The 27628-nt window shown below is 43.9% G+C and overlaps 1 protein-coding gene across 3 annotated transcripts in view; it reads left to right on the top strand.

The window, feature by feature from the left end:
- Positions 1 to 27628, top strand: part of RPTOR (regulatory associated protein of MTOR complex 1) — a 2217374-nt gene that overhangs the window by 1719107 nt on the left and 470639 nt on the right. For all 3 annotated transcript variants that reach the window (XM_086931040.1, XM_086931039.1, XM_086931041.1), the window contains 4 exons: positions 288 to 428; positions 1407 to 1562; positions 16686 to 16804; positions 24653 to 24756. In XM_086931040.1, coding sequence (XP_086787166.1) covers positions 288 to 428; positions 1407 to 1562; positions 16686 to 16804; positions 24653 to 24756 — 520 coding nt within the window. The remainder of the gene's footprint in view (positions 1 to 287; positions 429 to 1406; positions 1563 to 16685; positions 16805 to 24652; positions 24757 to 27628) is intronic.

The raw sequence follows: 27628 nt of genomic DNA, 5'->3' as shown, positions 1-27628 counted from the left end.
CCACAGGTTAGTGAGTTCATCTCTTGTATCTAAATCACATTCAATTGTTGGCCCTAACCAGTTTTCTACAGCAATTACTTGTATCTGCTGTTCACCTGAGCTGTCCATGAGTCACAAGTATTTGTGCACACGATTTACTCATGCAGTATAAGTTCAGATTGTATTTTGGCTAATGTCATTTTTGTTGTGATCTCGTATCACGTCTCTCCCTCCTACCCCAGCGCAAGCATGGGTACCTAATATAGAACCTGTTTTTAAGTAAATAATGGTCTCTTCATTTTGTTCAGAGACTGGAAGTTTGACTCCTGTCCGGGATGGGCCTTCCACCCCACGCCTTCGTTCTGTAAGCTCCTATGGCAACATTCGAGCAGTCACCATGCCCCGAAACCTGAACAAGTCTCTCCAGAACCTCAGCTTGAATGAAGAAGGTAAGACTCTCTTACTTTGATTTTGTCTCAACCCTCAACTATCACCTGCGTTGTCTCCTCTCTCTCCCTGCCTTTAATTTTGCCTTCAGCATGGCCATCAAAATCACTTCAATCCACCTCTAGGCCATGACTGTACCTTGTGTTCTCTATCATAACCTGGGGCTGAGGATTTTTTTCAAATATTTGTTTTTGAGGTTTGGCGATAAATGAAATGAAGTTTCAGAACTAATACATGCAATATTAATTGTAAAAATTGTACCAGTAATACTTTCAGAAATTATATTGCCTAAATTAGTCGCATTACTGAAAGTCATGAGTTAGTGCATCCAAATATTGATAATGATAGAAGTTTAAGCGCTGATTCATTTAAAAGGGACTTGTTATTGTCTACATCTCAATCAGTGATCAGAAAGTGCTTATCGCTGGCTAGTGCGGGAAATCTGCTTCACGCATTGTTGATCTGTACACAAAAGATGCTTCTGCGCTTCTTTGGATCCAGGCAAATATTTAGTGTCAAAAGTGTACACCTAGGATATCAGCCCTGTCTCTAGCAGCCTGTGAGGGTTGGGCAGCATTCCTGCAGTAAATCTATCAGTCAGTGGGTTTTGAATAGCATTCATGCCTATCTCTTCTGGGTTTAGTTCACTTTACTTTGCTCTGATGGACGATGCATCCCGGCGGGTATCCTTGCTGTTGGTTAATCATGTTCTTTTCCCTTTGCCCTTTAGCGTAGGTGCCAAGTCTTCTAAGATTGCCTGATAATCCTTTGCTTCATTCAGCAGGGAGTCCAGGTTTCTATTTGTACTATGTTTTATCCTGTTCTTTAGTTTTTTTCCCTTGTAAGGAGTCAATGTGAAGTAGCAGCGTTGGCCTGTACTCTGGTGTCGTCATAATGGATTCGTAATCCCTGTTTACTGTCTTATGGGTTTCAGGTCTTGGGTTTGCGGTGCTGACTCGTTTCCTCTTTTTTCCTCGCAGGATGCTCGTTGGCCTTTTCCCCAGGGAATCTGAGCACCAGCAGCAGTGCCAGCAGTACCCTTGGAAGCCCAGACACAGATGAGTACATCTTGTCCTTCGAGACAATTGACAAGATGCGAAGAGTTAGCTCCTACTCCTCGCTGAACTCCCTGATAGGTGAGAGCACACACTGTCCTCAGTGAACTCAGTTAGATCAATGCACGCACATGCTTGTTCTCGTGAACTCACTAGCATCAATGCACACACGCAACATCTGAACTCACTCATAAACGCACACACACTGTCATCTCCCAGCTCGTGAATGTGCATGCTATATGCTCCCGAAACTCACTGATATGAGTGCACATGCAAACCTCTATGAACTTATTAGTATGAGCCTAAGCACACACATCCACTCTGAACACTGTGGATGCGCATACACACTGTTATCCAGTATTATGGGTGTCTTTCATAGATTCACATGCCTGAATCATTCCCCGTCGTCGGGATGGGAGTCCCCAGTACATAAAATAGTAATGTCCTATAGACATATATGTAGAAAAGTAGGCCTAGAGGCCTCACCTTTGTAACATATCCATGTCCTTTTGTAAAAAGGACCAAACTCTAGAGAACAGCCAATCAGCCATCACCTCCCCCTAGAACCTTCCTGGCAGGAGCCTCAGTCCCTCAGATTTTCTACCGCACGTTGTGCTAAGGGAGTCTCCTCTGAGCTCTGCTCAGATTCTGTGTTTTCATTATATAACTTTGTTGTCAAGTCTTTTCTATATGGATTATCTTCAAATACATTCTTTAAAAAAGGTCTGGTAAGGAGAAGAAAGGATTTTATTTTAGTGCCTGTGCATCTTGTTCCTAGAGGTTGCTCTGCTCTGTTCCTCACACTGACAGCATTTACTGTCTATACCGCAGGCCAAAGACTGCAAGGTATGTCGCTCTTTCTCACGTGAGTTTTTGAGATGTCGTGAAGGGTGACTTTTAATATTGTTAAGACCAGAAAGAAGGTTTCTTATTTTCTCCAGTTACTGTGATGAGGTGTTGCCCTCAATGTGTAGGAGACCTCAAAAGAGAAGAGAATCTCCTCAGACTCATTCCTCAGGGGAACGTCCTGAGAAGTCCCTCAAAAAGACCACTCAGGGGTCTTCGGGGCGCAGTCCTTCAAAATCTCCTCACTCTGTGGAAAAGGAGAGTAAAGGACTTGCTTTTGGAGAAAAAATCATGTAAAAAAGACGACTGCTGAGCCGTCAAAATCACCTCCTCTGGTCATGGGACCCTTCAGAAAGGCGTCTTCTATGCCTCCTGAGGTAAAGACTAAGAAGCCAACATCATCAACAGGATCGTCGACGGAAAAACCATCATCGTCTACGATGGCCTCGTCTACGTGTCTACGGCGAGAGTGTCTACGGCGAGAGTGTCTACGGCGAGAGTGTCTACGGCGAGAGTGTCTACGGCGAGAGCGTCGACGACACCGTCCATAGGGAGAGCGTCGACGAGGAGAGCGTCACTGTCGACAAGAGCGTCGACGACTAAGAGAGCGTCGACGACGACAACGTCGACGACTAAGAGCGTCGACGACAACGTCGACAACGAGAGCGTCGACGACTGAGAGCATCGACGACGACACCGTCGACGACTAAGAGCGTCGGCGACAATGTCGACGACGAGAGCATCAACGACGAGAGCGTCGATGGCATTTCAGTCGACGAAGACAAGAGCATCGACGACGACGAGAGCGACGACGACACCGTTGACGACGAGAGCGTCGACGACGGCCTACTCTATGAGACAGCCTCATCTATGATTTCTCCTCTACGACGGCCTGTCTACGGCGTCGACAAGGGCCTAGTCTAGAATGGCCTAGTCTAGAATAGCCTAGTCTACGATGGCCTCGTCTACGACGCGTTGGCGGTCTGGTCTATGACGGCGCTCAGATCGACAAGGGAAATTCCACCAATTCTGGTATCTCTTTTAATGTGGTAGAGAGGGCTGCTTAACGTTTTAAGATCTCAATGGCCTCTCAAGAACAGTACTGCATCTTGTATGACTTAAAAGAACCTCTCAAGAAGGCAGTAAGGTCAATACCTATTACCGATTACCTATAGTCAGAAGGAGTAAGGGTCATGCAGAACCCCTCCTCTGTATCACCAGTGATCCCTCAGTTGGATGAGAAGTATAAGGCGCCAGATACAGCACCGGTGTGTTTCACAGGACATCCTAAGCCGGACTCCGTAGTGACACAGGCGGCCCAGAAGGACCCCAGGAATCCTTCGGCTCCTTTGTCGCTTCCTCCTGATAGGGAGGGAAAAAGAGTGGACAACATTGGGAACAGGTTTTCCTCAATGTCGGCAATGACGGTAAAGGCCGTGAACGCCCTAGCGCTCTTGGGAGGCTATCCTAGACAATTGTGGGCACACATAGCCCCATACCTGTCGAAATTGCCAGATTCATCCAAAGAGGATGTATAGAGAATTCTGCTAGATGGTGAGGCATCGGCGTCAGAGACTATAGTCTGCGAGATGGATATCGCTATGACAGGGTTCCGCCAATTGGCTGGAGCAGCAGTCTCGCGGCTCCAAGGATGGCTTTTTCCGTCCTGAGGTGCAAACTTAGATTTTGGACATGCCATATGATAGCCAGTTACTATTTGACGTGAAAAAATTAACGAAGCAGACCCTGAGAGAGCTTTGGGCACTCTTCAGTTTAAGAAGCAGTCCTTTAGTAGAAATGGAGGAAGAGCAAGGTCTTCCTACAGAGGAAATTATCAATGCAAGTCTTCCTGCTCTTCAGGCCAGAGTAGACCGTAATAACCAACAGCGCCAACAGCAGCGAAACAAGCAATCCTCCTTTGGAAAGTCATCCTTTCAAGGTAAAGGACAGCGGGAATAACGGAAATACACAGCTGCTTCTTCAAGAGATCCCTATTTTGCTGTAGAAAGAAGCAATAGAGAGAGTACCTCCACCTCAGAAGGGAAAAGGGTTTTAATCCCGCTTCTTTTTGTTCCAGAAAAAGGCAAGAAGTAAAGACCAATATTGGTCTTCAAGGCCCTCAACATATTCCTAAAAGAAGCAGTAGTTTCACATGGTAAGCCATGAGGTCTTGCAACTACTAGAAGAGCAGGACTATTATGGCGTCCCTAGACCTACAGGACGCTTACTTCCATATTCCAATTCACAGGAATCCTAAAAGGGGACTTGCGATTCGTAGTAGTGGGCAGACACTTGCAGTTTCGTGTTCTGCCTTTCGAGCTCAAGTCTGCACCGCGCATACTCATGAACTGTCGTTTCCCGGTGGCGACATATCTCAGACGGTGCTATCACCAAGTCTTTCCGTATCTGAATAGCGGACTGGTCAAGGCTCCATCCTAAGACGCGTCCAGGTCTTCCAACGCCTGTTTAAAGCTTTTCGATTGCTTGGGTCTCACCCTCAATCAGGGAAAGTCGGTCCGACAACCTTGTCAGTGCATCAGTTTCCTGGGTGCAACCCTGGCCACACGGTCAGCAAAAGCTTTCCCATCCAGAGAGAGGATGAACAAGCTCCTTGCACTAGCTGCTATAGTAGCCTCGTAGAAACTCTGGGCAGTCCGCCTCTTAAAATCCCTCCTGGGGATGAGGTCATCGTGTATCCTCCTGATCCCTCACTGTCAACTACGAATGAGACCTCTACAGGAGGTGCTCTCGAAGCAGTGGGTCCAAAGCACAGGGTCATTCGACGACCACATAAAAGTGAACCCTCAGATGATCGGAGCCCTGCAATGATGGATGTCATCTCAAAACCTGTCTCAAGGCTTGTCATTCCTGCTTCCGGCTGCTCCTCATGTTGTCACAACAGGTGCCTCCTTGGAAAGCTGTGGAGCTTTTCTGCAAGAGCTACAGATAAGCGGAAGGTGGTCTCCTATGGAGAAGAAACTACATATCAATCTGCTTGAACTGCGGGCGGTCTTCCTGGTTTTCAAGCTTTCCTGCCAGGAATAAAACATTCCCTGGTGCTCATCCGGACAGACAACACCACGACTAAGCACTACCTCAACAAAGAAGGAAGGCCACGCTCGCTGACACACTCTTGCGAGTTGCATAAAAACCTGGAATTGGCTCATACTCCACAATATAACCCTAAGGGCGGAATATATCCCAGGCACGGACGATGTGCTCACAGACGTGTTGAGCAGGCAGAAAACATTGTCACACGAGTGGGAGCTAGATCAACAAATTATCGACCAGATCTTCTCCAGATGAGGGCATGCCGCAAATCGATCTATTGGCGACAAGAATGAACGCCAAATACCCACACTTCGCAAGTTGGCATCCCTAGTCAGGGTCTCTAGGGAATGCATCTTCCATTGCATGGCGCAACGTCTTTGCGTACACCTTTCCGCCATTCCCAATGCTTCCTAGAATCCTCAGGAAAATTTAGGTGGAGCCTTGTACTCTAATTTTGATAGCCCCAACTTGGCCGAGGCAACATTGGTTCACAGAGCTCCACCGTCTATCCCTGGGGCCGCCAGTCCACCTGCGGCATTATCTATCACTGCTTACAATGAACAACAATCAAGTTCAACATCTGGATCTGAAGTCTCTCAGGTTAGCCGCCTGGATCCTGAGTTCAGAGAGCTCCACAATCTGAATATTCCACAAGGCTGTAGACATTCTTGCCAGAGCAAGGGCGGATAGCACGACCAAAACGTATTCCCTGAAATGGGAGCGCTTTTGTGTTGGGTGTGCAGATCACGGAATTCTGCCTTTCTCCACATCACTGGAGCAACTTTTACCTTATCTATTATATCTGGCAAAGTCGGGCCTAGCCCACTTCTCCATTACAGTACACTTAGCAGCAATATCTCGTTATAAAAGAACTTAGAGTCCATCGCTCTGGTCAAGCGGGTTGATTAAGCAATTTCTAAAACGATTATACAGATCTTTCCCGCCATTAAGGATGTGGCCACCTACCTGGCATCTCTATGTGGTTCTTATCCAACTCATGGAACATCAGTTCGAACCAGTACATAGAGCTGACCTAAAGTATGTCTCGTGGAACACAGCACTCCTCACATCTGCAAGGAGGGTCAGTGAGCTACATACGTTCTCAATCAAGGATCCTTTTCTATAGTTTAAAAACGACAGAGTAATCCTGAGAACCAATCCTAGGTTTATCTCAAAAGTCCCGTCGGACTTCCACCTATATGAACCTGTGGTTCTGCGTTCCTTCTTTCCAAATCCAAGCACGTCAGCTGAGAGATCGCTGTTTTTCTTTGGATCTCAAGCGATGCTTGCAGTTTTACATTGACAAAACGAAGACTTTCAGAAAATCTAACCAGCTATTCGTAGCTTACAGCGGAACTAGGAGAGGTCTACTGCTTGCCAAGCAGAACATCTCCCGATGGATTTCTGCTGCCATTGCTTTCTGTCATGACCAAGTTGGACAGCTGTTACATTCCAAAGTGAGAGCGCTCTCCACGAGAGCTATGTCCACCTCTATGGTTCTCTTTGCAGGGGTGCCAGTCATTGTCATTTACAGGGCAGCAACATGGAAGTCGCCGCATACCTTCACTAGGCACTACTGCCTGGATACGGAGCTGAGGAATGATGCAGCAGTGGGACAAGCAGTGTTATGCCATCTATTTCAGTAAGGTGAGCCTTCCTCCGTCCCAGCCTACTCGGGTATGCACATTTCTTTACTAATACTTATTGTGGCTGTCTAATGATGGTTCATGCTCGCATGATGTTTCTTATCTAAGGACTTGTATATGCTGTTCCATCAGAAATTTGCACTCTGCATTGCTTGCTACTCTGATTCAGGCATGTGAATCTATGAAAGACACCCATAATACTGGATAAGAAATGAGTTACTTACCTGTAACTGCAGTTATCCAGTATTGGTGTCTTTCATAGATTCACATGCAACCCTCCCGCCTCCCCTGGAAGGACTCACCTAACTCTCTGTGTCACGCCTACTTAGCTTAGTCCGTACGAAAATCTGAGGGACTGAGGCTCCTGCCAGGAAGGTTCTAGAGGGAGCTGATGGCTGATTGGCTGTTCTCTAGAGTTTGGTCCTTTTTACAAAAGGACATGGATATGTTACAAAGGTGAGGCCTCTAGGCCTACTTTTCTACATAAATGTCTATAGGACATTACTATTTTATGTGCCGGGGACTCCCATCCCGACGACGGGGAATGATTCAGGCATGTGAATCTATGAAAGACACCAATACTGGATAACTGCAGTTACAGGTAAGTAACTCATTTCTTCTCTTTGAACTCCAAGACATGTGTGAAACTCATAACATCTCTGAAGTCAGCAGTCAGAACTATTCTCTCTGAAATGTCATAAGAGCACACAAGTACGTACTCCAATCTGTCCCTAAATCCTGGAACACAAGTGTCCAGTTCACGCTTTCCTCTACAAATTCATTGAAATGAGGGTGTTCCTTCACCTTTGAGCTCGCCGATATGGTTGCCTACATGCTGTCTTACTGCAGTGGTTCAAGCGTGTGCGCACACACGGTGGTCTCACTGAACTCACACTCACTACTCTCTCTGAACCTCAACCTAGCAATTTATCTTTGCACAGTTTATGCTTTTTTACACTACAGAGAGAGCATACTCAAAATTTTCTTTTTGAACACACTCATAGTTCCTCTTCTTATAATTATTTTTTTCTTGATCTTTTTCTGGTATATTTTTTCAAGTGGTTGTAGATGTGTGTAGCTTTAGGGCCTTTAGGGTGCATGTGAAGTTAAGCCATGTGTGACTATGAACTATTATGGCAAAAACACTGTTCCCTCAGGATATATTTGTGAATGTTTTAATCATTTATTGAAAGAGGCTAGGATTACTCAGATCCAATTAATGTTCCCCAAGTCTGATAGGACCTTGGGGGGGGGGGGATTGGGGGGTGTGTGTGTGTGTGTGTGTGTGTGTGTGTGTGCGTGTGTGTGTGTGTATATGTGTCAGAAGGAAAGCAGTGCAGCCACTCAGTTGCAGAAGGTGAGAACCGTTATTATATACTGTGAAAGAGTAAGAACACCTATTCACAGTGTGGGGTTGCACTTGTAAACAAAGACTAATGTTCTGTTAACGTTTCTTAACCATTAGTGACTTACCTCCAGTGGATGTACGCATCCGTGCTTAGAGATAATTCGTTACAGTCCATGACTGTCCGTTCAGTTGATATCAGTGTGTCTGATTGTACAACGATGTTCTTGTGTACTTTTCTACAGCGTATGTGTGTGCCTGCTATCTGTTTGTATGACAGTGCCGCCTAAATGCAGTGTCGAGGTCAGTGTTGACCTCGAACTGTGAGGTAATCTTTCATTCGAGACCAGATACAAAACAGCATTTCAAAGTACAGGCAATAAGAAAGGACGGATTAAGAAATTGTGTTCAAAAAGTAAAAAAAACATGAAAGTTCATTAAATATTAAAGTCTATTTTAATCAGTTAAAGTACATAAAAATCAGCCGCCATCGAGGCTTTCAGTTACAGCCATAATGTAATAAGAAGCAAAATCTGAAAAATAGGCTATGTTTCAAATGTGCAGCAAATCAACAGAGAATCGGACAGTTTCCCCAGTAGAAACCCAAAAGTCTCTGCCTCAATCCCAGATTCGTAGAAAAAGAGAGTAACTTCACTTACAGGGTGGTGGCAGCTCCTTGTCTATTGCTTGTGAGGCGGGCAGATTGCGAGGGAATCCTCCTCTGCTTTTCACTTTACCCCAGCTGGAATTTTTAAAAACTGCTTTTTACTGTGCTGAACAACTGTACCTTTTTAAACATCCTCTGTGTGTGTCCATTGCTCCCTTTGCCCCGTTCCACCGCGGCTTTTTCGTGCCGTTTGTTGTGGAGGGCAGGGTCGGGTGCCGTCTTTCTTGAGTCCCGGATACCGGCGTGACCGTAGGCAGCGGTCTAGCTGGGGGAGGCGTTACAGAAAGGGGGGTTGAACCCATGCAGTCGGAGGGGCCCTGGGCGGTATATGGTGCATGTAAGAACAGGGTCCCCACAAGAGAAACGTGTTGTATCCTACACACACTGACACTATTAGAAACTAACAAACAAGGATACAAAAGAATTCACAGGTGTTGTATTTTATTTTGCAACATCAGGTTTTAACCACAATTGGATTACTTCATATTCAATAAATAGCCCCAAACAGGGAAAGGAAAAGAAGGAGGGGAAGGGGTAGTGCTCAAAGGAGTGTAAAGTCAAAAAGAATAGACACAGTCAAGAAATCATGTGATAAATACAAGTATTCAAAAGAATTTTGTAACAGTTCAGATACACAAGCCAAAAATCAAGGCATCCATTAATAAACTATTAACTAATGACATTCAACGGTCACATGGTAAGATTGAAAGTGGTTGAGGGCATGTGCCGGAAGTCCAAAGAGAAAGCTGTCGACGTTTCGACCCCTATCTGTAGGCTACACTAAGTCCTTTGGCGGGGTCTTCATCAGGACATATACGGGAGGGAGGTGAAATGGGGCAGTCCTATCTGAAAAGTTAAGAAAAAGGAGGGGAGGTGGATTAGAATTCTAAGTAGTACATTTAATTACATCCATCTTGTTTGGCAGTATAACATTCATAATAATTACCATGTAGTCATGGCCTTGCTAGGCTCTAGACGTAGGAATTGAGACAACCACGCAGAAAGTCGTAGTCGGTCTCAGCGATTTTATTTCGCGAAACTACAGAGGAAAGGAAAGCATGCAACCAGTTGAGTGGTTATTTGTCAATGAGCGTTAGCTACTAAATTGAAAATATATATACGGGAGTGAAACTTACAGAAACTTCACCCATTCAGCCGAATGGTGAGTTTAGTGTTGCCCCCAGGGGTCATTGGCCGTAAAAAGTTGTCTGGACAAGGGTGCAACTAATGTTCATGGACTGTGGATTAAAAGAATTCCAAAATCAACTTAAAGGTTTGCGGTTAATAGTAAGTCTACATTGAGTCGTGGCCGATATGTGGCCTATAGTCACATAAACGGCTGAGAAGGCCTGTGTGACATCAAAGGCAAAAGGCCACTCACTATCTGTAAGCAGTGAACACAGTTACTTACATAACTTGGTGACCCGTGGGTCTAAAGCACCAGGTCCTTAAATGCTGGCGATCGCTGAAAAATATATAAAAAGCTCCGTTGTTGGCTTACCAAAATGTAATGAATGTGCACAAGTCGTGTAAGGGAGGCACAATAACATTACGTACCTCCGAGTTAAAAGCGGGGAGGAGAACCGTCCTTCGTTATGGCAAGTCAGTGCTTAGTGGTGGAGGCAGGCTGAAGACGTCCGATACCCAATAGTCCCAGGGAACAATTAAAGCGAGAGACGGGCAGCCGCTCCGTCGAACTCGGTAAGAGTCAATCCTACAGAAATAAACGGGGATGCCCGTCAGGGGTCTGAGATATCAATTAGCCGTGAAATACTTCCCAAGGTTCGAAGCCACTCACCGAAACCCTAGGGAAGCCGCTGTGATCGATGCTGGTCTACGAAAACTCTGCAGCCTCGCTACTCGGAGTTTGGGGGCGGAGTCAGTTAAAACGTCCCAACAAAGGAGAGTGAAGAGTTACCTAATAGCTACGGCAGTGCATGCTGCTATCATGATGGGAGAGCAGTGCGGGGGACCCTGTCTACTATAAATTCCATAAATTGCCAAATTAATGATAAATACAAAATTAGAGGCACTGGTTGAAATTTTGAAAAACCAACATTACATGAAACAGCATATAACCCATCTTAAGGCGGAATGCAATGTGTCACAAATTCATCCTTTTTCAAAAACTAACTTGTACTCGTGCAACACTCTCACAGGAGGTTGTAGACGAGTTATCATATCAAGATACATAATAACGCCAATTGTGGTTAAAACCTTTGAATTCTTTTGTATCCTTGTTTGTTAGTTTCTAATAGTGTCAGTGTGTGTAGGATACAACACGCTTCCCTTGCGGGGACCCTGTTCTTACATAGCTGGGGGAGGGGCTTGGGACATAAATAGATTGCAAGTTTGGGGGCCGGTGCGATAATACAGGGTGGTGGCAGCTCCTTGTCTATTGCTTGTGAGGCGGGCAGATTGCGAGGGAATCCTCCTCTGCTTTTTACTTTACCCCAGCTGGAATTTTTAAAAACTGCTTTTTACTGTGCTGAACAACTGTACCTTTTTAACATCCTCTGTGTGTGTATGCATTGCTTCCTTCGCCCCGTTCCACCGCTGCTTTTGCGTGCCGTTTGTTGTGGAGGGCAGGGTCAGGCGCCATCTTTCTTGAGTACCGGATCCCGGCGTGACCGTAGGCAGCCGTCTAGCTGGGGGAGGGGCTTGGGACATAAATAGCTATGGCAACTCGGACGCGCAAAATGAATAAATTATTCTGGGGAAGCATTGAGTAGTAGAATTTACCTTAAAATAAGGTGTACTTCGTATAATTCCTCTCCTTTGTATCACCAAGAGAGGAATTATACAAAGTACACCTTATTTTAAGGTAAATTCTACTACTCAATGCATTCCCCAGAATAATTTATGAGGGAGTATAGACAAAAATGCTTTCTTAATTTTATTTGTAGAAATCCAAAAGACGAAACAGAAAAATAGTGATCCTTAAATTGATGATTCTAACGATACGGATAATATCAAGTAAAAAGTCCTGATAATAATAAGGAAACTGCCTAAAAGTAAAGCAAAGGCTTGGATCAACAACCCGTATTTATAAGGTATGATAGCAAGTTAATGTCTACTCACATGTTGAGTGTTGATTTAGAAACATCTCCTAGTAGTAACCTCTGTCCAAGGAATACTATAATGTAATTCCTAAACCACATCTTTTAATTAAAACCTACCTGTTTGCCCTGCATAGTGCCATACTGTTTGAAAACAATGTGTATAATATTTGGTGAACGATAGTATTGTTAAATATAATATAATGTAAAAAAAAGGAGTCTAATGCAAAGTATACTAATTGTGTGTTTCTTTCACTGATCAGAGAACTGTCCTGATGAAGGTGTTAAACCGAAACGCTGCGTCGACAACTTGTGTTCTTACTTATGTTTTATTATGCTTATGTGTATTGATACATTTTTTAATCTTGTGTATGGCGCTGAAGTGCAAAATATTGTATTGTATTATATTGAATAAATTGTACCAATTTTTTTAAATATATCATTTCTTTGTATTCTTTTTTTGATTATATAGTATGTAATGTTGTGCAGTGGCAAACAAAAGGTCTTTTGAGTGGTGAGTGGACATTTATGCGTCTTTTCCCTCTGGGTAATTTCAGGGACGTGTTTGATTTTTGTGGATAGCCCTTCTCCTTGTCCCTAATTGGACTCATGAGGAGACCTCCCTTTCTTTCTATTTATTCTTCTCCTACGAGCCCTCTGATGATTTGGGTAATGGGGAGATGCTTCATTTTTCCCTCGTGCTTAACCCTCACTTCACATTGGGAGGTACGTTGGTGTACCGGCCTCCAGGATATGCTGGCCAATTTATTGATGCTCTGGAAGAGGTTATGGGGCCCCGGGCTCTGAGATTCACGAAGTTTCTCCTCTTAGGGGACTTTAACATTCACGCGGATGTCTCAGATTCTACGGAGGCCCGTCGTTTAGATGACGCCTTGAATCTTGCCCAACTTAAACAATGGGTTGAGTCCCCAACACACGTGGGGGGGCACTTACGAGATCTAGTCTGTTCTAATTTTAATATTTCGCTGTCATGCCCTGAAACCGTGACTTGGTCGGATCACAAGTTAATTAGGTTTTCCTGGTACTTGGATAAATCCACAGGGGCCGGGGATACTCTTCCTAATGTCCACCCCCAGAAGATCAACCTAGCCGCTCTTGCTGACACCCTATCCCGTGACCGACCTCTACTGGGCTCTGAGGTGCGTAAGGCTGTAAGGAGCTTTAACACATGGGTGGAACAGGGGGCGGCAGCCTCTGTGAAACAGGGTTGTATTCGCAGAATGCTCTTTTCGCCCTCAAAGCCATGGTTCTCACATGCTCTACGTGAGCTGAAATTTGGTTGTAAAAAACTTGAACGTAAATGGAGGCAGGGCTATCAGCCCGAGGCGAAAATTGCTCTGCGAGCTGCACAGAGAGACTATTATGCTGCGATTAAGACTGCAAAAGGCAGCTATTACGCAGGAAGAATTGCAAAGGCCAGCAATAATAGTAAAGAAATTTTCTCCAATGTACAGAGTTTTTTATCGCCCTGTGCCGTACAACCTCGATTGCCCTCTTCTGAAAAATGGTGTGAAGCAGGCTAAATTATTGCCGCTTCTAAAAGAAATCCGAGATGGATCCAGCCGCCCCGTCAAGCTACCGGCCTATTTCTTTGCTGCCGGCGTTGGCTAAACTTTGCGAAAAGATGGCGTTTCGCCAATTGAATAACTTTGTTGAGACCTCTAATGCCTTACATCCGGCCCAATCGGGGTTTCAGGAAGCATTTAGCACCGAAACAGCCTTGGTTGAGGTATCGGAGGCTATACCGGAGTGCCTGGACGGAGGAGAGCGGTTCTGATTTTGTTGGATCTCTCTGCCACCTTGGACACGGTGCCCCACGGGCTTCTTCTCACCAGGCTGTCCGCTATTGACATTGCCGACTCGGCTCTCAACTGGCTGACGTCATTCCTGAACAATAGGGCTCAGCAGGTCTGGTTGCCACTGCATGCGTCCTCGCCGAGAATACTCTCTACTGGAGTTCCGCAGGGGTCTACACTTAGCCCCTTGCTTTTTAATGTTTACCTGACCCCTCTGATCTATTTGGCTGAGCATCTGGGGGCAAAAATAATTGCCTACGCTGACGATACCCAACTTCTGTTTACCTGGCCTGGTGACAATTTGGATACGTCAGCTTTTCAGCTCTGTCTCTCTTCTGTTTTTCGCTGGCTCGCACTTGCACAGTTAAAGTGCAATGAAGAAAAGTCTGAAGTCCTTTTTTTTGGAACCTTCCCCAGCAACTTTAGAGATCATCTATGGCCACCTGATATTCTCTGCTCCAAATCTATGGGAGGCCCGGCTAAGAATCTGGGTGTTTGGTTCGGAGATTATTTAAAATTTGAGGACCATATTAAAAAACTTACAGGTATCTGCTTTGGCACCTAGAAAACTTTGCGCAGATTTTTTCCTCTACTTCCAAGGGAAGCTAAAGAGACTGTGGCGCGTGCCCTCATTCTATCTAGGCTTGATTATGCCAATGCTTTGTTCAGTGGCCTTCCATACTATCTGATCAAACGACTCAAGGTGGTTCAGAATGCGGTAGTTAGACTCCTCTTTAATATTCCTAGGAGGTCTAGCGCCCGCTCCCACCTGTGTAGTCTTCACTGGCTTCCGGTGGCACAGCGTATTTTGTTTAAATCGCTGGTCCTCTCTTTCAGAGCGACACATGAGCTAGGGCCACTGTACCTGAGAAAACGCTTTTCTATGTATGTCCCTAATCGCTGCCTCAGATCAACCAACCAGTGTAGGATGGTCCTTCCTAGATTCAAGTATGCTAGGCTGGGGCGCCAGTCTATATCCGTTACTGCAGCCAGAGCCTGGAATGCACTCCCCTTCCACCTCCACGCATCTCAGAATATTGCCCAATTCAAGAATGGCCTAAAAACTCATTTGTTTAAATTAACTACCTAACTGCTCCCACCGCCTTCTGCTCTCCTCACATTCCTTCACGCGCCAGGATGCTCGCGAGTAAAAGAGCGCGCTACAAAACACTCTATAATATAATAACTGTCAGCATGAGGCAAGCAAAACTATGTATTCATTGAAAAATCCTGTTTCAGTGTTTCAAAATGTCATATAAACCTAGCATGTTAATTCTATCCCACTGCTTTAACCTGTTCACTGCGGGTGTCGCCCAACGGCCGACGCGAGCACTACCTCTGTAGTGCTTCGCACGTCCGTTGGCCGACGCGGCCCCGCCCGCTTAAAAGAACGTTCCGCACTGGCGCGGAAGTTTCGAAGCAGTTAAGGTGTTAATATTAATTCAGCCATTCTGACATATTGTCATGCAGAGGTGTCAAAAGAAAATAGGTACATAAGCAATAGAAAACAATAATGAATGAATGCAATACAGTGTACTAGCAGGAAGAGCCATGGAAAGTAACAAAAGGCTTCTTCTGTAGTTTCTTCGAAAATAGCAGATCGTTACTACATTTCAATGACAATAGCTTCATGCTAGTTTGTGCACATAATTCAAATGTAAAATATCTTCCAGATTATTGATACCTGAATCTCCTTTTTTATATCTGAACATTTGTTGGCTCATTTCTAGCCTTTGGAAGCTATTGATGCATAGGGGTTGAAGCAAGGCTGCCACAGTTACTGATATTTAAAGATAAAATCACAAAAATTGTTGCATGAATTTTGGGACATATTGATTCATCTGCAACAATTTTGGAATAAAAATTGGAATATTTTATTGGAACTTGGCCTGCTGAAGAAATACAATAATAAATTGTTGATCTGGACATTACTATAAGACGTTCCTTTCCATTTTTGCGATTTCATTTTGAGGATTGTGGCCAGGAGCGGTGGGCTACAGGGAGTTGAGCGTCTTCTTTGGAAACTTTGAAGAAAAGTACTGAACAGTGACTATAGTGCACACTTTTTTTGTCTTCACTGCCTTGCTTTTGGTACTAGATATTTAAAGATACCTCATAAGAGTGTCAACCTCTCTATGCCAGGGCCGGACTGGGAACCAAAACAGGCCCTGGCAAAGTGCTCGGCCGCCCCACCCCTCCCCCCTCCCGAGGGGGGAGAGAGGGGGGGGGTCCGGGGTGCGGCTGAGCTCGTTGCCAGGACCGGTTTTCGGCCGATTTTGTTACAGGGCCGATTTTGCAGCTATGTTGCAATTACGGCCCTGTAACAAAAACGCCCCCCAGGGGCCCCAAACCGGCTCCCACCCATGCCGCGCACCGGGTGTTTGCCCGGTGCCCGCAACGGCCAGTCCGGGCCTGCTCTATACCATAGGACAACTTTGCTATGAATGTGTTTTTTTAAACACTTTTTTTCCACTTTCAGGTCGTGCTACTGCATTTGTTATACTTGTTTCGTTCTTCCACAACTTATTACTTTTCTTTACATATTTGTACATCTCAGACCTTTTCTTGGACTTATTTTTTACAAAATATTAATTAAAATTGAGTTGTCCTAGCCTCTTATAAAGGTGTTAAAACCAATCACAAATATATCTATAGCGAAAAATGCTTTTAGTACAGCTTACCCAGGTTCCCTCTTGAAATGCAGGTTAGCCCATATGTGTACACTTAAATTATGTGGGAACTAATATGGAGCACAACTCATTTTTCATTTCAGGTGTTTCCTTCAATAGTGTTTACACCCAGATCTGGAGGGTACTTCTTCACTTGGCCGCAGACCCCTTCCCAGATGCATCCGACCTGGCAATGAGAGTGCTCAACAGTATCGCCTACAAGGTAGGTCGTTATCACAGCGATTAAACATCATTTTCATAGGAAACACACTTTTATCCATGGGTTAAGGGAACAAATTCAGCAACAGGCCCACCTCTTCTGATACTAAATATTTGGCGTTGTGGGTAACAACTCAATGAAAGTTCTCCTGTTAGCATTAAACCCAACATTAGTGGTAGTTTATTAATCCTTTTTGCAGCACTGTATTGTTGAATGGAAAATAGCTTGCACTGTGTAGTGGGCCTCTACTTTATATGAATGTACTTTTCAATTGCTCCTCACTTCACTAAACTAACATGCCATTCAGACCTTGAAAATTCAATGTCTCAGGGGCCAACCACTTTCCCACTATTAGTCCCTTATGTGCTGCTGTTTCTTTAGTGGTTTTAGAAGCAGCTTCTCAAACAACCATCACTGAAGGATAAGAAAATCCTGATGAGTGATAAGTTCAAGGTTGTATGAGGCACTCTTCTGCTCTCCTCTCCTTAGCACAATTTCACCCATCGCTGCCAGGTCAATAGGAGGTCAGGAATAGTCTTCATTGCTACATATAATTTCTCACTATGCCAGTGTGTATTGCTGACTCTCATATATCTATAGAGTTTTTGGAGTGTAAATATGTATTTACTACTTGTTTTTTTATCTGTATAAAACACTGCATGCTGCAGTTAGTCTTGCACTAAGCACTTCATGGCAGTATACCATTTTGCTGTGGATTAATGTATACAATTAAAATCATGATTTTCAGTACACTTGCAACCTCCTTTGTCCAGTGAGATGTTAAAGCCGTACCAGCTTGCTGCCCACTAGTAGTCCTAAAACACCACTCGTGAGCAGTAGTTATCATGCATGGTCATATGAATGATACAGTGAAGGAGGAGTAAGTGTGGGAAAGTCATCCTTTTTGCCCTGATCACCCCCGTTTTTTTGACTAATACTGTTCGTAACTGACTGAATGTGCCATAGACTCAGCTGATCAAGGCCAATGCTCTGAATAAAAGGTATATGGTAAATAGGTGTAATTACAAATGGTACTGATAACCTTTATGTAAGCCCCTAGTATACAGAGGGCATGTAGCTTTAGAGGCCCACGGATTTAACACACTTAAGTGTGCACTGCTATATTGCCTACTGTCATTTTAAAAGTCCGCCCTTCTTTGCAAGCTGCTTTTAACTTGAAATGATATGCAAATTCCACTTTGTATTTGAAGGACGTTCCAAAGTATTAAACTACCTTTTTTTTTATGTGTCATTCCTAAGGTCTACCCTAAGTGCCACCATGTTATGGTGCCATGCAGAAATAAGCAGGGACATTTTTAAATATATTTTATATTCCCTGGTGAGGGAAAAATTGCAATTGTTCCCTATTGTAGCATTTTAGCTCCATAGGCTAACACGGGAATACTTTAATAAAGTATAACTATTGACAGGAGTTAGATTAAATAATGTTTCAATTACTTAAAAGTTTGGTAATGATAAATCCAACAACTTGCCACTGTTGAATTTATCATAACTGGTACAGAAAAGAAGTTATAGAACTTTCTTTTCTGTGAGCAAAAATGCAGACTTCTAGCAGCCTCTCCTGATTGGCCAATTTTGAGTCAAATTGCTTTGATGAAGTGATAAGTGGCCTGCATAGAGATGGAGGTTATCTGGTGGGTGAGATCTGCAGCTGCAGTCAGAAGGGGGCTGGGTAAAAAAAACTGATCTTCAAAGAGAGCAGGAAAGTAAGAGTGCAAGCCAGGCCTACCCCCTCTTCCTGTACCCCGAGCCCGATTTGGTGCCCCAGAAATTGAATTTGCAGGAGGTCAAGCAGGGAAGTGTTAAGGGAAATGAGCCACACCAGTAGGTTGGCTTAGCCAGATCCTAACCCCAAGGAGAAAGGGCCATATGCATCAACACATTTTCCCATAGACACAGAATGGGCAAAACCCTTTGATGCATCTGGCCCAAAGTTTCTTCATTTTTTTGAAAGTACAGTGCTTTGTGGATTAATGATATGCCTCACTTTGGACAAAGCTGTCATACTTTTGGGTGCCACCCGGGACCTAATTGAGCAAGGATGACCCCCTCCCCCCACCTCCTCCAAACCCACAGTTGTCAACCCAGAGCACTGGATAAATTTGGGAGAGCCTCAAAGCCACTCAGGTCCCCTGCTGGAACCTACAAGGAGAAGGATTGTCCTGCTGGAACCCTGGCCTGCACCAAGAGCACTGCACTCTGAATGAATGCACCTTCTACACACTAAGGAACTACAGCCCTACAGATTTTGCCTTGCTTCAAAAAGAGAAGAAGTTGACTTCCTGAAATCAACAGGTTAAAAGAGTTTCAACTGCATTATCTCCAGCAAGAAGAACCCATCTGACCACATTCAGTTCCAATGTACGAGGAGCAACTCAGAAACTCTGGAACCTTGGAATTTGTTTGTGGATTCTTTGAACCCCCAAAAGGAACTTAAGGATGTACCTCATGAAGTTTGGAGAACTTTTGTGAAAATCTGGATTTCAGGTTCGTCCCACTGAAAGCTCCAGAGCTCATGACTTCTAGGAGTTGACGTGGGGCTCCCGCTGAACCAAGCCGACAAAGCCGCTGGGAATCTGGTTTGCTGAAGAGGCCCGCTCGACATCGAGAGAAAATCCTCCAGAATCATTTCTAAGTGCGAAATTAACATTTTGACCGAGCCCTCCTGCTTAGTGTATCCAACCAGGACTCCATCGCGATCAGCCTCAAACATTGAATTTGACTTGTCAAGCGTGACCAGACGTCCCAATTTGGCACTATTGTTTTTTAAGCACAAGAAAGTGTTTATTCTTTAAAAATTCATATCTACAGTCTCACTTATTTAGTGTATTGGTGTTTTAAATATTTTACACACCTGTCTCCTAAGTTAAGCCGGTCTGCCCATTGAATGCTACTAAGGATTGATCAAGGGAATCATTTATTGGGGAGCGTCTACGAAGAAAGGGACAAGGGGCAAATGATGGTCCCGCATACAGGCCCCCAATTGTACAAGTACAGTCAAAGGTATGCGGTACCTAAGAAAGAGAAGACTGGGAAAAGGTTGAGAGCATCTGAGGTGTCAGATCAGGGGATCTGATCTATGAGGAGTAAGAGCGCTCACACATCCTTAGGGGTGTCATGCTTCATCATTGGGCCTCCCCTCATTGGGCCTCCCCTCATTGGGCCTCCCCTCATTGGGCCGGTGCTGCAGTGCCCAACGGGCCCCACGGGAGGGGGGGGGGTCTTTCCCGGAGTTCTTTCCTGTTGCTGATTTGAAGAGCGAGGTGCAGTGTAAGTGCGCTAATGTGTGTAGGCTGCTGTGAAGTGAGTTTCAAATTAGCTAAAGCCAATCCAAAAGTAACTTTAATGTCTGAATCACTTTCTTATAATAAAAACAAGTGATGACCACGAGTGAATATAATGGTCCACATTGGCTAAGAGAATTATGTGGAGGTCAACAAACAAAAACTAATGACCCTCTACAGTTTGGGGGAAAATTTCTATGGTGTGTTGGTCATTTTCTTTTCTTTTCAGAAACAATCAATCAACGTTTGTTTGGCTGTTAAAATAGGTGGCGGCCATCCACCAAACTTTGATTACATTGGAACCATTGTAACTGGGTGTTCCAGAGAAAATGAGGTGCAGCTGCTTCCCATTGCAGATGTAATTGGATGGTGATGATTGTCTAAATGAGAAGAGGCTCTTGAAGATTACCTCAGTTTTGAAAAGGGATAAAATCAAGCAGTGCTGAATAGTGCACTCACTACATAATGTGGGTATCTTTGAATGGTGTGGTTGTAGATGATATGTTTGTCCTGATTACATTTGTTTCAGTTTAATTATAACGTCCTGTGGTTGTTTTAGAGAATTTCTGCGTATGCCTGAGCTATTTATGCAGGAACATAAACTACCAATTGTCTCTTAATGCATTAAAAATGTATGGTGGAAGTTGACTATTTGGATTTTAAATTTATCTATTTGTCCTAGAAATATGTGGCACTGGCATGCATTGCAGTTGGTCAGAGGCTGTGAACTTGCCAAGGGACTTCCTAGAAATCTTCATCTTCATGAAGTTCAACTGTGAACCAGCCATTCTTTGTTGTTGCAATCTTTAACAGTTGGGAGACGTTGAGAAAGGTGGTGTAGGGCTGTCATGACCTTTCCTTTTAGGTTGGCTGTGATTTCAGTTGCAAAGGATATGAGAAAAGGGAAAACAGTTGGTATGCGTTGACCAGAAGAGCACAGAGTAAAATTGCCAGCTTGAAATTTTCACCAGTTTGCTCTTTAGGATGTCGGTTCTAATTGTTGTTTTGGGGTTCAGGCTAGTTTCTCCCTTTACTGAGGAAGTTAATTATGACAGAATCAATCTAGGAAGGGGTTTAGTAGATAGTGATCTGGAGTTTGGGCCTAGGGCTAACAAAAGGCATTGACCACTAAAATGCAATCGGTAACTGATATGTTATTGACAGTCCTGGTTATCTATGTACTTTGATGCCTTGTGTAAATTTATTGAATGGATATTCAGCCCAGATTAAAGTGTTTTTCAAAAGTTTGGGTAAGTGTGGCACAGTGGTAGTGCTTTATTATGAATTCTATGAGGTTCCTCTTGAAATGCTCTCTTTCCATGCTAATATTGTTCATTTTCTTAATTAAAGTATTATTGCCTGTTCTGTTGCTTCCAAGTTTCTTCCTGAACATGTTCCTACTTTGATTTTGCCATTTTATGGTTCTTCTTGGAGACACTTTAATTCTTATATTTCCATTTGAGTATCTTGCTGAATGTATTTTAATTCTGAGCTCATCTTTTTTGGCGGTCTTTTTGAGGATATTATACTACTGTTGTCTTTGCTTAGGATTCCTACTGTAGATAAGTGGTTCTTAACCTTTTGGCTTCCCTTGACCCCCACTGAGTTGCTACTGGAAGGCTGGGACCCCATCTAAGTTTTTTCAATGACTTAAATATCAAAACACTACACAAACAAACAAAGTATTAAACATTTTATTACATTCACAAGCAAAAAATATGCAAAAATCGAAATTTTAATCTTAACAGAATGGTTGGAGCTTTCTTTTCAAAATGTAATTTTATTTGTAAAAGACAAACTGATATGCTAAACGCTTGCATATCACTGTGTCTTATTTTACTCCTAATGCATGCTCTTTTTGTTGGTGCATACCAGTGCTTCAAGTAAGGGAACCAGTCGTCCACACTAGATTGTTTGCTGTTCCTGCACGACTCCCATGAATCAAGATAAGGTTACCATCTTAATTTGTAGCCTTTATCTATGAATTGTGTTACGTTCACAGAGCAGTTTTTAGTGTGGTGTTCTGTACTTGATATGGTACTTACTCTACTAAAGCTTGACGGACAGGCATTTTATTCGACCGGGCATTTCTACAAGGGCTGGAATCCTTGAAAGCCGGTTTTGAAAGCTCAGTTCCGCTACTGATGCCTCTGTCACTTTCCCCATCTTGTCGAGGTTACTTGTATCAGGCCTGGGAAGGCTTCAAGAGATAAAGAGAGAGAAGGAGAGGGGGTAGAGAGAAAGCGATCAGAGAGGCGGAAGAGAGATAGGAAAGAAGCCAAGAGAGAGAATGGATGGATGAAGGGAGAGATATTGTGTTAGGTGATGAAGGTAGCCTGGATGGGTTCAGCATTTTTGCCAGGGTTGCATTTGGTACATCATTCCAGCCCTGTACAAAATGGTATGTTATTCACTGTTATGGAGAAAAACTCATAGCCTTCAAAGATGAATTGAAACTGGTAAATGGAGGGTCTTCATAAGACTTTTTAACACTCACCTCGCCCATACTAAGAATGACGGGGCTGGTTGACTGCTGTGGAAACAGGGATGTTGTAACCACCTAAATACTGTTTCAGTATCCTTAGTCGAGTGGCGCAGGTAGATGTACTAATAGCACTCTAAGTTTTGCTCAGCAGTCTCTCTAATAACATTTCTATGCTAAAGGCAGACTGAGCGGGAAGCATGACTTGGACCTAGAAATGCCGGTAGGGCTGCGGGAGAGTCAGCCATATGTCAGTCATAGCAGTTCTGGGGAGTGTGCTGTTCCTATCATGATATTAGCACACCTTCCCCACTCGTAAACCCACCATACAATTTGACATATTAAAAAATAACGCTAAGCGTCATCCTTTAAGGATGCTTTAAGCTTCTTTAGGGAGAGGTTGGAGCATGCAGATAACCCTGTTTATTGCCCTTTCTGTAATAGATTAGTGTAAATACAGATGCTCATATTTTACGAAACTTAACATGGACCTTCTCACTGTGTCCGATTGCAAGGGTCAGACTGGCCTAAGGCTGGTCTCACAAATCAGTGTATGGGAAGGAATTTTGTCTGTTTGAGGTCCTGTTAATGGTCTGGTGGGAATTTTTTTTCTATTGAGTCCTCTGATATTACCACAAATATTGCCTGCTGCAAGTGCAAATGCATGCAATTCCCATACTGTGCAAACCACTTATACCAACCAGCCTCTCTTTACAAATATAAAATTACCCCGACTTGCAAATGTAGGCCACTTTTTTTTAAGTGTCTGATTTGCTATTGGGGTGCACTTTTATTTTGGTGCCTGTACCGGTTTTCTATCCCTGACCACACCCTGCTGAATGCCTCTTATGTTGATTCTTCAGGTTTCTAAAGGGTACTCTCTTTTTGAAACAGCACCTGGTATCCCTCTAACCTGGTGTTTACTGGACATTCTGGAGAGCGCCCTCCCCCGTTGACAATCATGCCCCCTGTCCCATCCATCATTCATGCCTTCCCCTCTTTGTCCTTGATAATCACCGCCGTCACACTTCTCCCACTCCTTGTCCTCCTCCATGTTGTGTTCTTGCTGCTCATTCCTACTTTTTCCTCGTCTTTGCCGCACCTTCCTTGTCTGCTCCCGCACCACCCCCCCACTCCCCCCCCCACCCCCCCACCCCCCCCCCCCCCCATACCTCGCGACCTCTGAACCCCTTCTCCATCCAGCGCAGCGTTGCTTTGTGTCTAGGTTTGCACTGTTACAGCTGCACCTTCTCACAAGATCAGCAGTGCCCTCAGTCATAGGTTGTGTGGAGGTGAACCACCATACTATACTGCCTCTTGCATCTGTCTCTTTGCATGTTCTTTGCATGCCTCTTTTACGCGCGCGTTATTGCTCACAACAAAATTTCTCTTTTAAATTGTTTCGAGTGAAGCATAAAACTCGTGAGCGTATCTACCGTACCTCAAAACGTTTTTGGGGGGCCCCTTCAGCTGTGCCACCCTAGAGAAAAGCTGGGTGTTAATCCCGCGTTTGCATCAGAGACTCAAACGCATAATGCTTTGTTTTGAATTGTTCCTTGTAGTTAAGAACGCTTTTGTTATAGTTTTAGTGTTCGCATTGAGGAATATCTCGTAATTGAAAACGTCTGCATCTTGCAGCTGGCCACGGTAGAGAGCGAGTTAAGAAATCAGGCCTCGCAATCAACCCCGGCGGCCCCCGTGCACGCCACCGCCGCCTGCCACCTGCCCGCCCAGCGGAAGCGTCTGGATAATGGAATCACGCTGGGAATTAGTTGGTGCGTGGCGGGTTCCACCGCGCGCGGGCCGCCTGCCTGGAAGTGTTTATCTGATTAAACCAGGGCTATCGACTTGAGCTCTTAAGAACAGGCATTAAGACATTCAGAACCTCTCAGATGCACTTAGAATAGCGTGGTGAGGGGCTTTAGGGAGAGCTGCTGACTTCACGGCGCGTCACCACTGATCATTGCTGGCCAGGCGCAGGTAGCACTTCTGAAACAAGCTCAAATCAATTATTTTATGTTTCACCTCTCCTCTCCCCCCTCCCTTGCTATTCCCATATTTTAGGCAACTGTGAATGCCCGTCCGCAGCGAATCCTGGAAGCCTCCTCCCTGACGCAGTCTGCACCTGCCAGCCCCACAAACAAGGGGGTCCACATTCACCAAGTGGGGTACGTACCTTGCAGGCCCTCCTGTAGAGCCTCCAAAACAAATGTAATTAGAGTGACCAACTGGCATGGGTGCAAATTCAGGATGGTGAGTGTAAAAATTCAGGACAAAGGGTCAAAATTCAGGACAAAAATTCAGGACAAAATGTCAAAATTCAGGACCAAAATCTATTTCTATGGTTACTGCACTGGGTTGTCCTGTCTGATATTTTGTTTACAGTTCATAGTCCTGAGCAGGCATGTTTGGTGGGAGAAGCGTCTGGGAAGATCTGCTCTGATGGACTTTATTAATAGAATCTCATATCTGAGTGGTATTGTGAGATGTAAACGCAGCTCTTGGACAATGTAGCTAATTTGGACCTGCAGTGCTGAACTTGAGTGCAGTCCTCCGAGTGACCAGCTGTCTGTGTGAGATCCTTTCAGGTATTCCATGTCTGTTCAGCTGGTAATGAATGGTTGTGGCATAAGGACCTGAGCAGCCGACTTCGGAGCTGGAGGGATCCAGGTTTGAGTCTCGTCATAGGCATCAACATCCTGTGATTCTGGGAAAATCACGTAATCTCCCCGTACCTACCATTCAGTGCCTTGAGACCCTCATGGGTGATCTGCCGGGCTTTACAAATCCTGGAATTAGGGGCTGGTACAGTACTGAGGGATGGAGAAGAGTGGACAGGTCTTGTGTTAGGGTATGAGCAGTAAGCAGGAACAGTGAGTTATTAACCAGCCTGCATGAGCTATAATTTGCTGCTGAGTGTAGTGGTATGTAGTGTATGGTATTATTATGGTCCAGAACAGTTAGATAGCAGTTCCCGTTACAGAAATGACATATACATTCACACAGACAGAAAATCACGGTTTGTTAAGAAAATACTTATTTTCAAAGAATGGGGGAGAAATGTATCCAAGGTTCTAGCCCGAAGCAGATGTCTGGCATGTCACAGTGGGGCATAAAGGATTCTGAGATTAAAGCACATCGATCATGTTATGTAGGCATTTCTACTTGTGCTCTTTGTTTTCTATTAAGTATAGCTTATTGCTATATTTCGGTGTTAAAACTGGTACTAAGGTGCAACCTATGCGCAGACAGTGTTATAACAAGTTTAAAAATGTCAAAAAAAATAAGTAATACTATTACAAAATGTGCTGCGTTATGCCACATCATTTGCATTTTCTTGCTGAATAATTTGCTCAACTCTGCCACATTATTATTAAATTCCATAGTTAAATATCCAAAGGAACCCTATTTATCAACTTTAGAATAATGAAAGATTTGAAAAAAAAACATTCGCACAAACACAATTGGCACACTATCACACTCCCTATCATACACACTCTCCCTGTCAAATGCACCCTAATGCTACTAACTGTACTCCGTCATATCACATACACCACCACACACCATCACTCATAAACCATTAGACCCAGATAATGGTATACTTCCATTAATCATACATCATAACAAATCTTGGCATATTAAACTAAAACACTCAGACACGCACCCTGTCACACCAGTAACATTAACATATGCCATCTTACCAACACACACTTGCATGATCACATTTTCTCCAAAGAACACATATTGCTTTCACACACTGTTATGTAACACATCTTAAAGGCGTGTGCACTCACCAACAGATCAAAATATAGACACACACCACATCAACACACACCCGTTGATATACACCATCATAAATAATCATACGAAGATGCACCCTCACATACACACACAATCACGCACACATTCCACATCATACGCACAGAGTAGGAACTCACATAAATCCAATGACATCACTAGTTACTAAAACAAGGGCCCACAATCACATCACACAAACACACATAGCTCTCACTGTCGCAAACCCTAAATTAAAATCATATATGCTTAAAACATGTGAAAATGGGCAAATGGTTGGATCCTTATAAGCTTTGTTATTGACTCCTATATTTGCTGAGTCAGCATTTTACAATGAAAGAAAAGCAGGCAGCTCACCCAGTCTAAAACAAAAAAAAGGCACCTTCCCCGCACTGGGTGTGGTGTACACTTCAGAAAATGTTCCTAATAAAATGCAGGCAAATCACTTTGGAAAATGGAGCTGCTTTTGCAGCATCGGGAAAGGACTATGACGAATAATGAAAAACTGACATCAGATTCTAAATTTCTTAAATTTGTTTGAGAACACTAGTCCACAGGCACAAATACCTAAGTGGTATTAGACCAGAGCTAGTTCTATTAAAGCTGTGTTTCAAGTAAATCTATTGCAGGCTGCACAGCTTGTTATGAACGGAGAGGAATCCTGTTCCTTGTGCGGAAGATGAGACACCAGCATCATGCAGACGCTCAGCAACACTAAAATAAGTTTGGGAGGACTGACCCTGGCATATACATTTGTTGAATTTGTCACACTGTTAACAAATATAATGTACGTTCTACCAATTTGGATTTTTTTCATTTGTATATTTCTGGACCCTTCCAGCTTTTTTTAGTGTACCTACTGGTGTGAGATAGTAGAAGTATCTTCTGATAAATATCAGACGTGTTACATTAGTACCTTTGGACACCTTCATTTATCACTAGCTTCTAAACAAAAGCAGAATTCCATGAGCACCTATTACATTACACAAGGTCACATTAGTTTGTAGGCACCGGAGATTAAGGGATTTGTCAGAATAACATTATATCTAAACCTTCATTTATTTTTTATTTCATTGTATGTGGGTTACTTTTTTGCCTTTGTAACTCCATATGAAATAACAAAGTCCTTACAGAATAGTTTGTTCTTCTCATCCACCTCTTTGACCCTGACACCACACTCGACCCCAGCCCCCTATTGAACGATGGCATCACCCTATTTATACTTTACATTTCAAGTCTGTAAAT

This window comes from Lissotriton vulgaris, chromosome 7, assembly GCF_964263255.1.
Source record: "Lissotriton vulgaris chromosome 7, aLisVul1.2, whole genome shotgun sequence".
NCBI lineage: Eukaryota > Metazoa > Chordata > Amphibia > Caudata > Salamandridae > Lissotriton > Lissotriton vulgaris.
The sequence above is the reverse complement of the archived record's forward strand: the minus strand, read 5'-3'. Positions and strand labels throughout refer to the sequence as shown.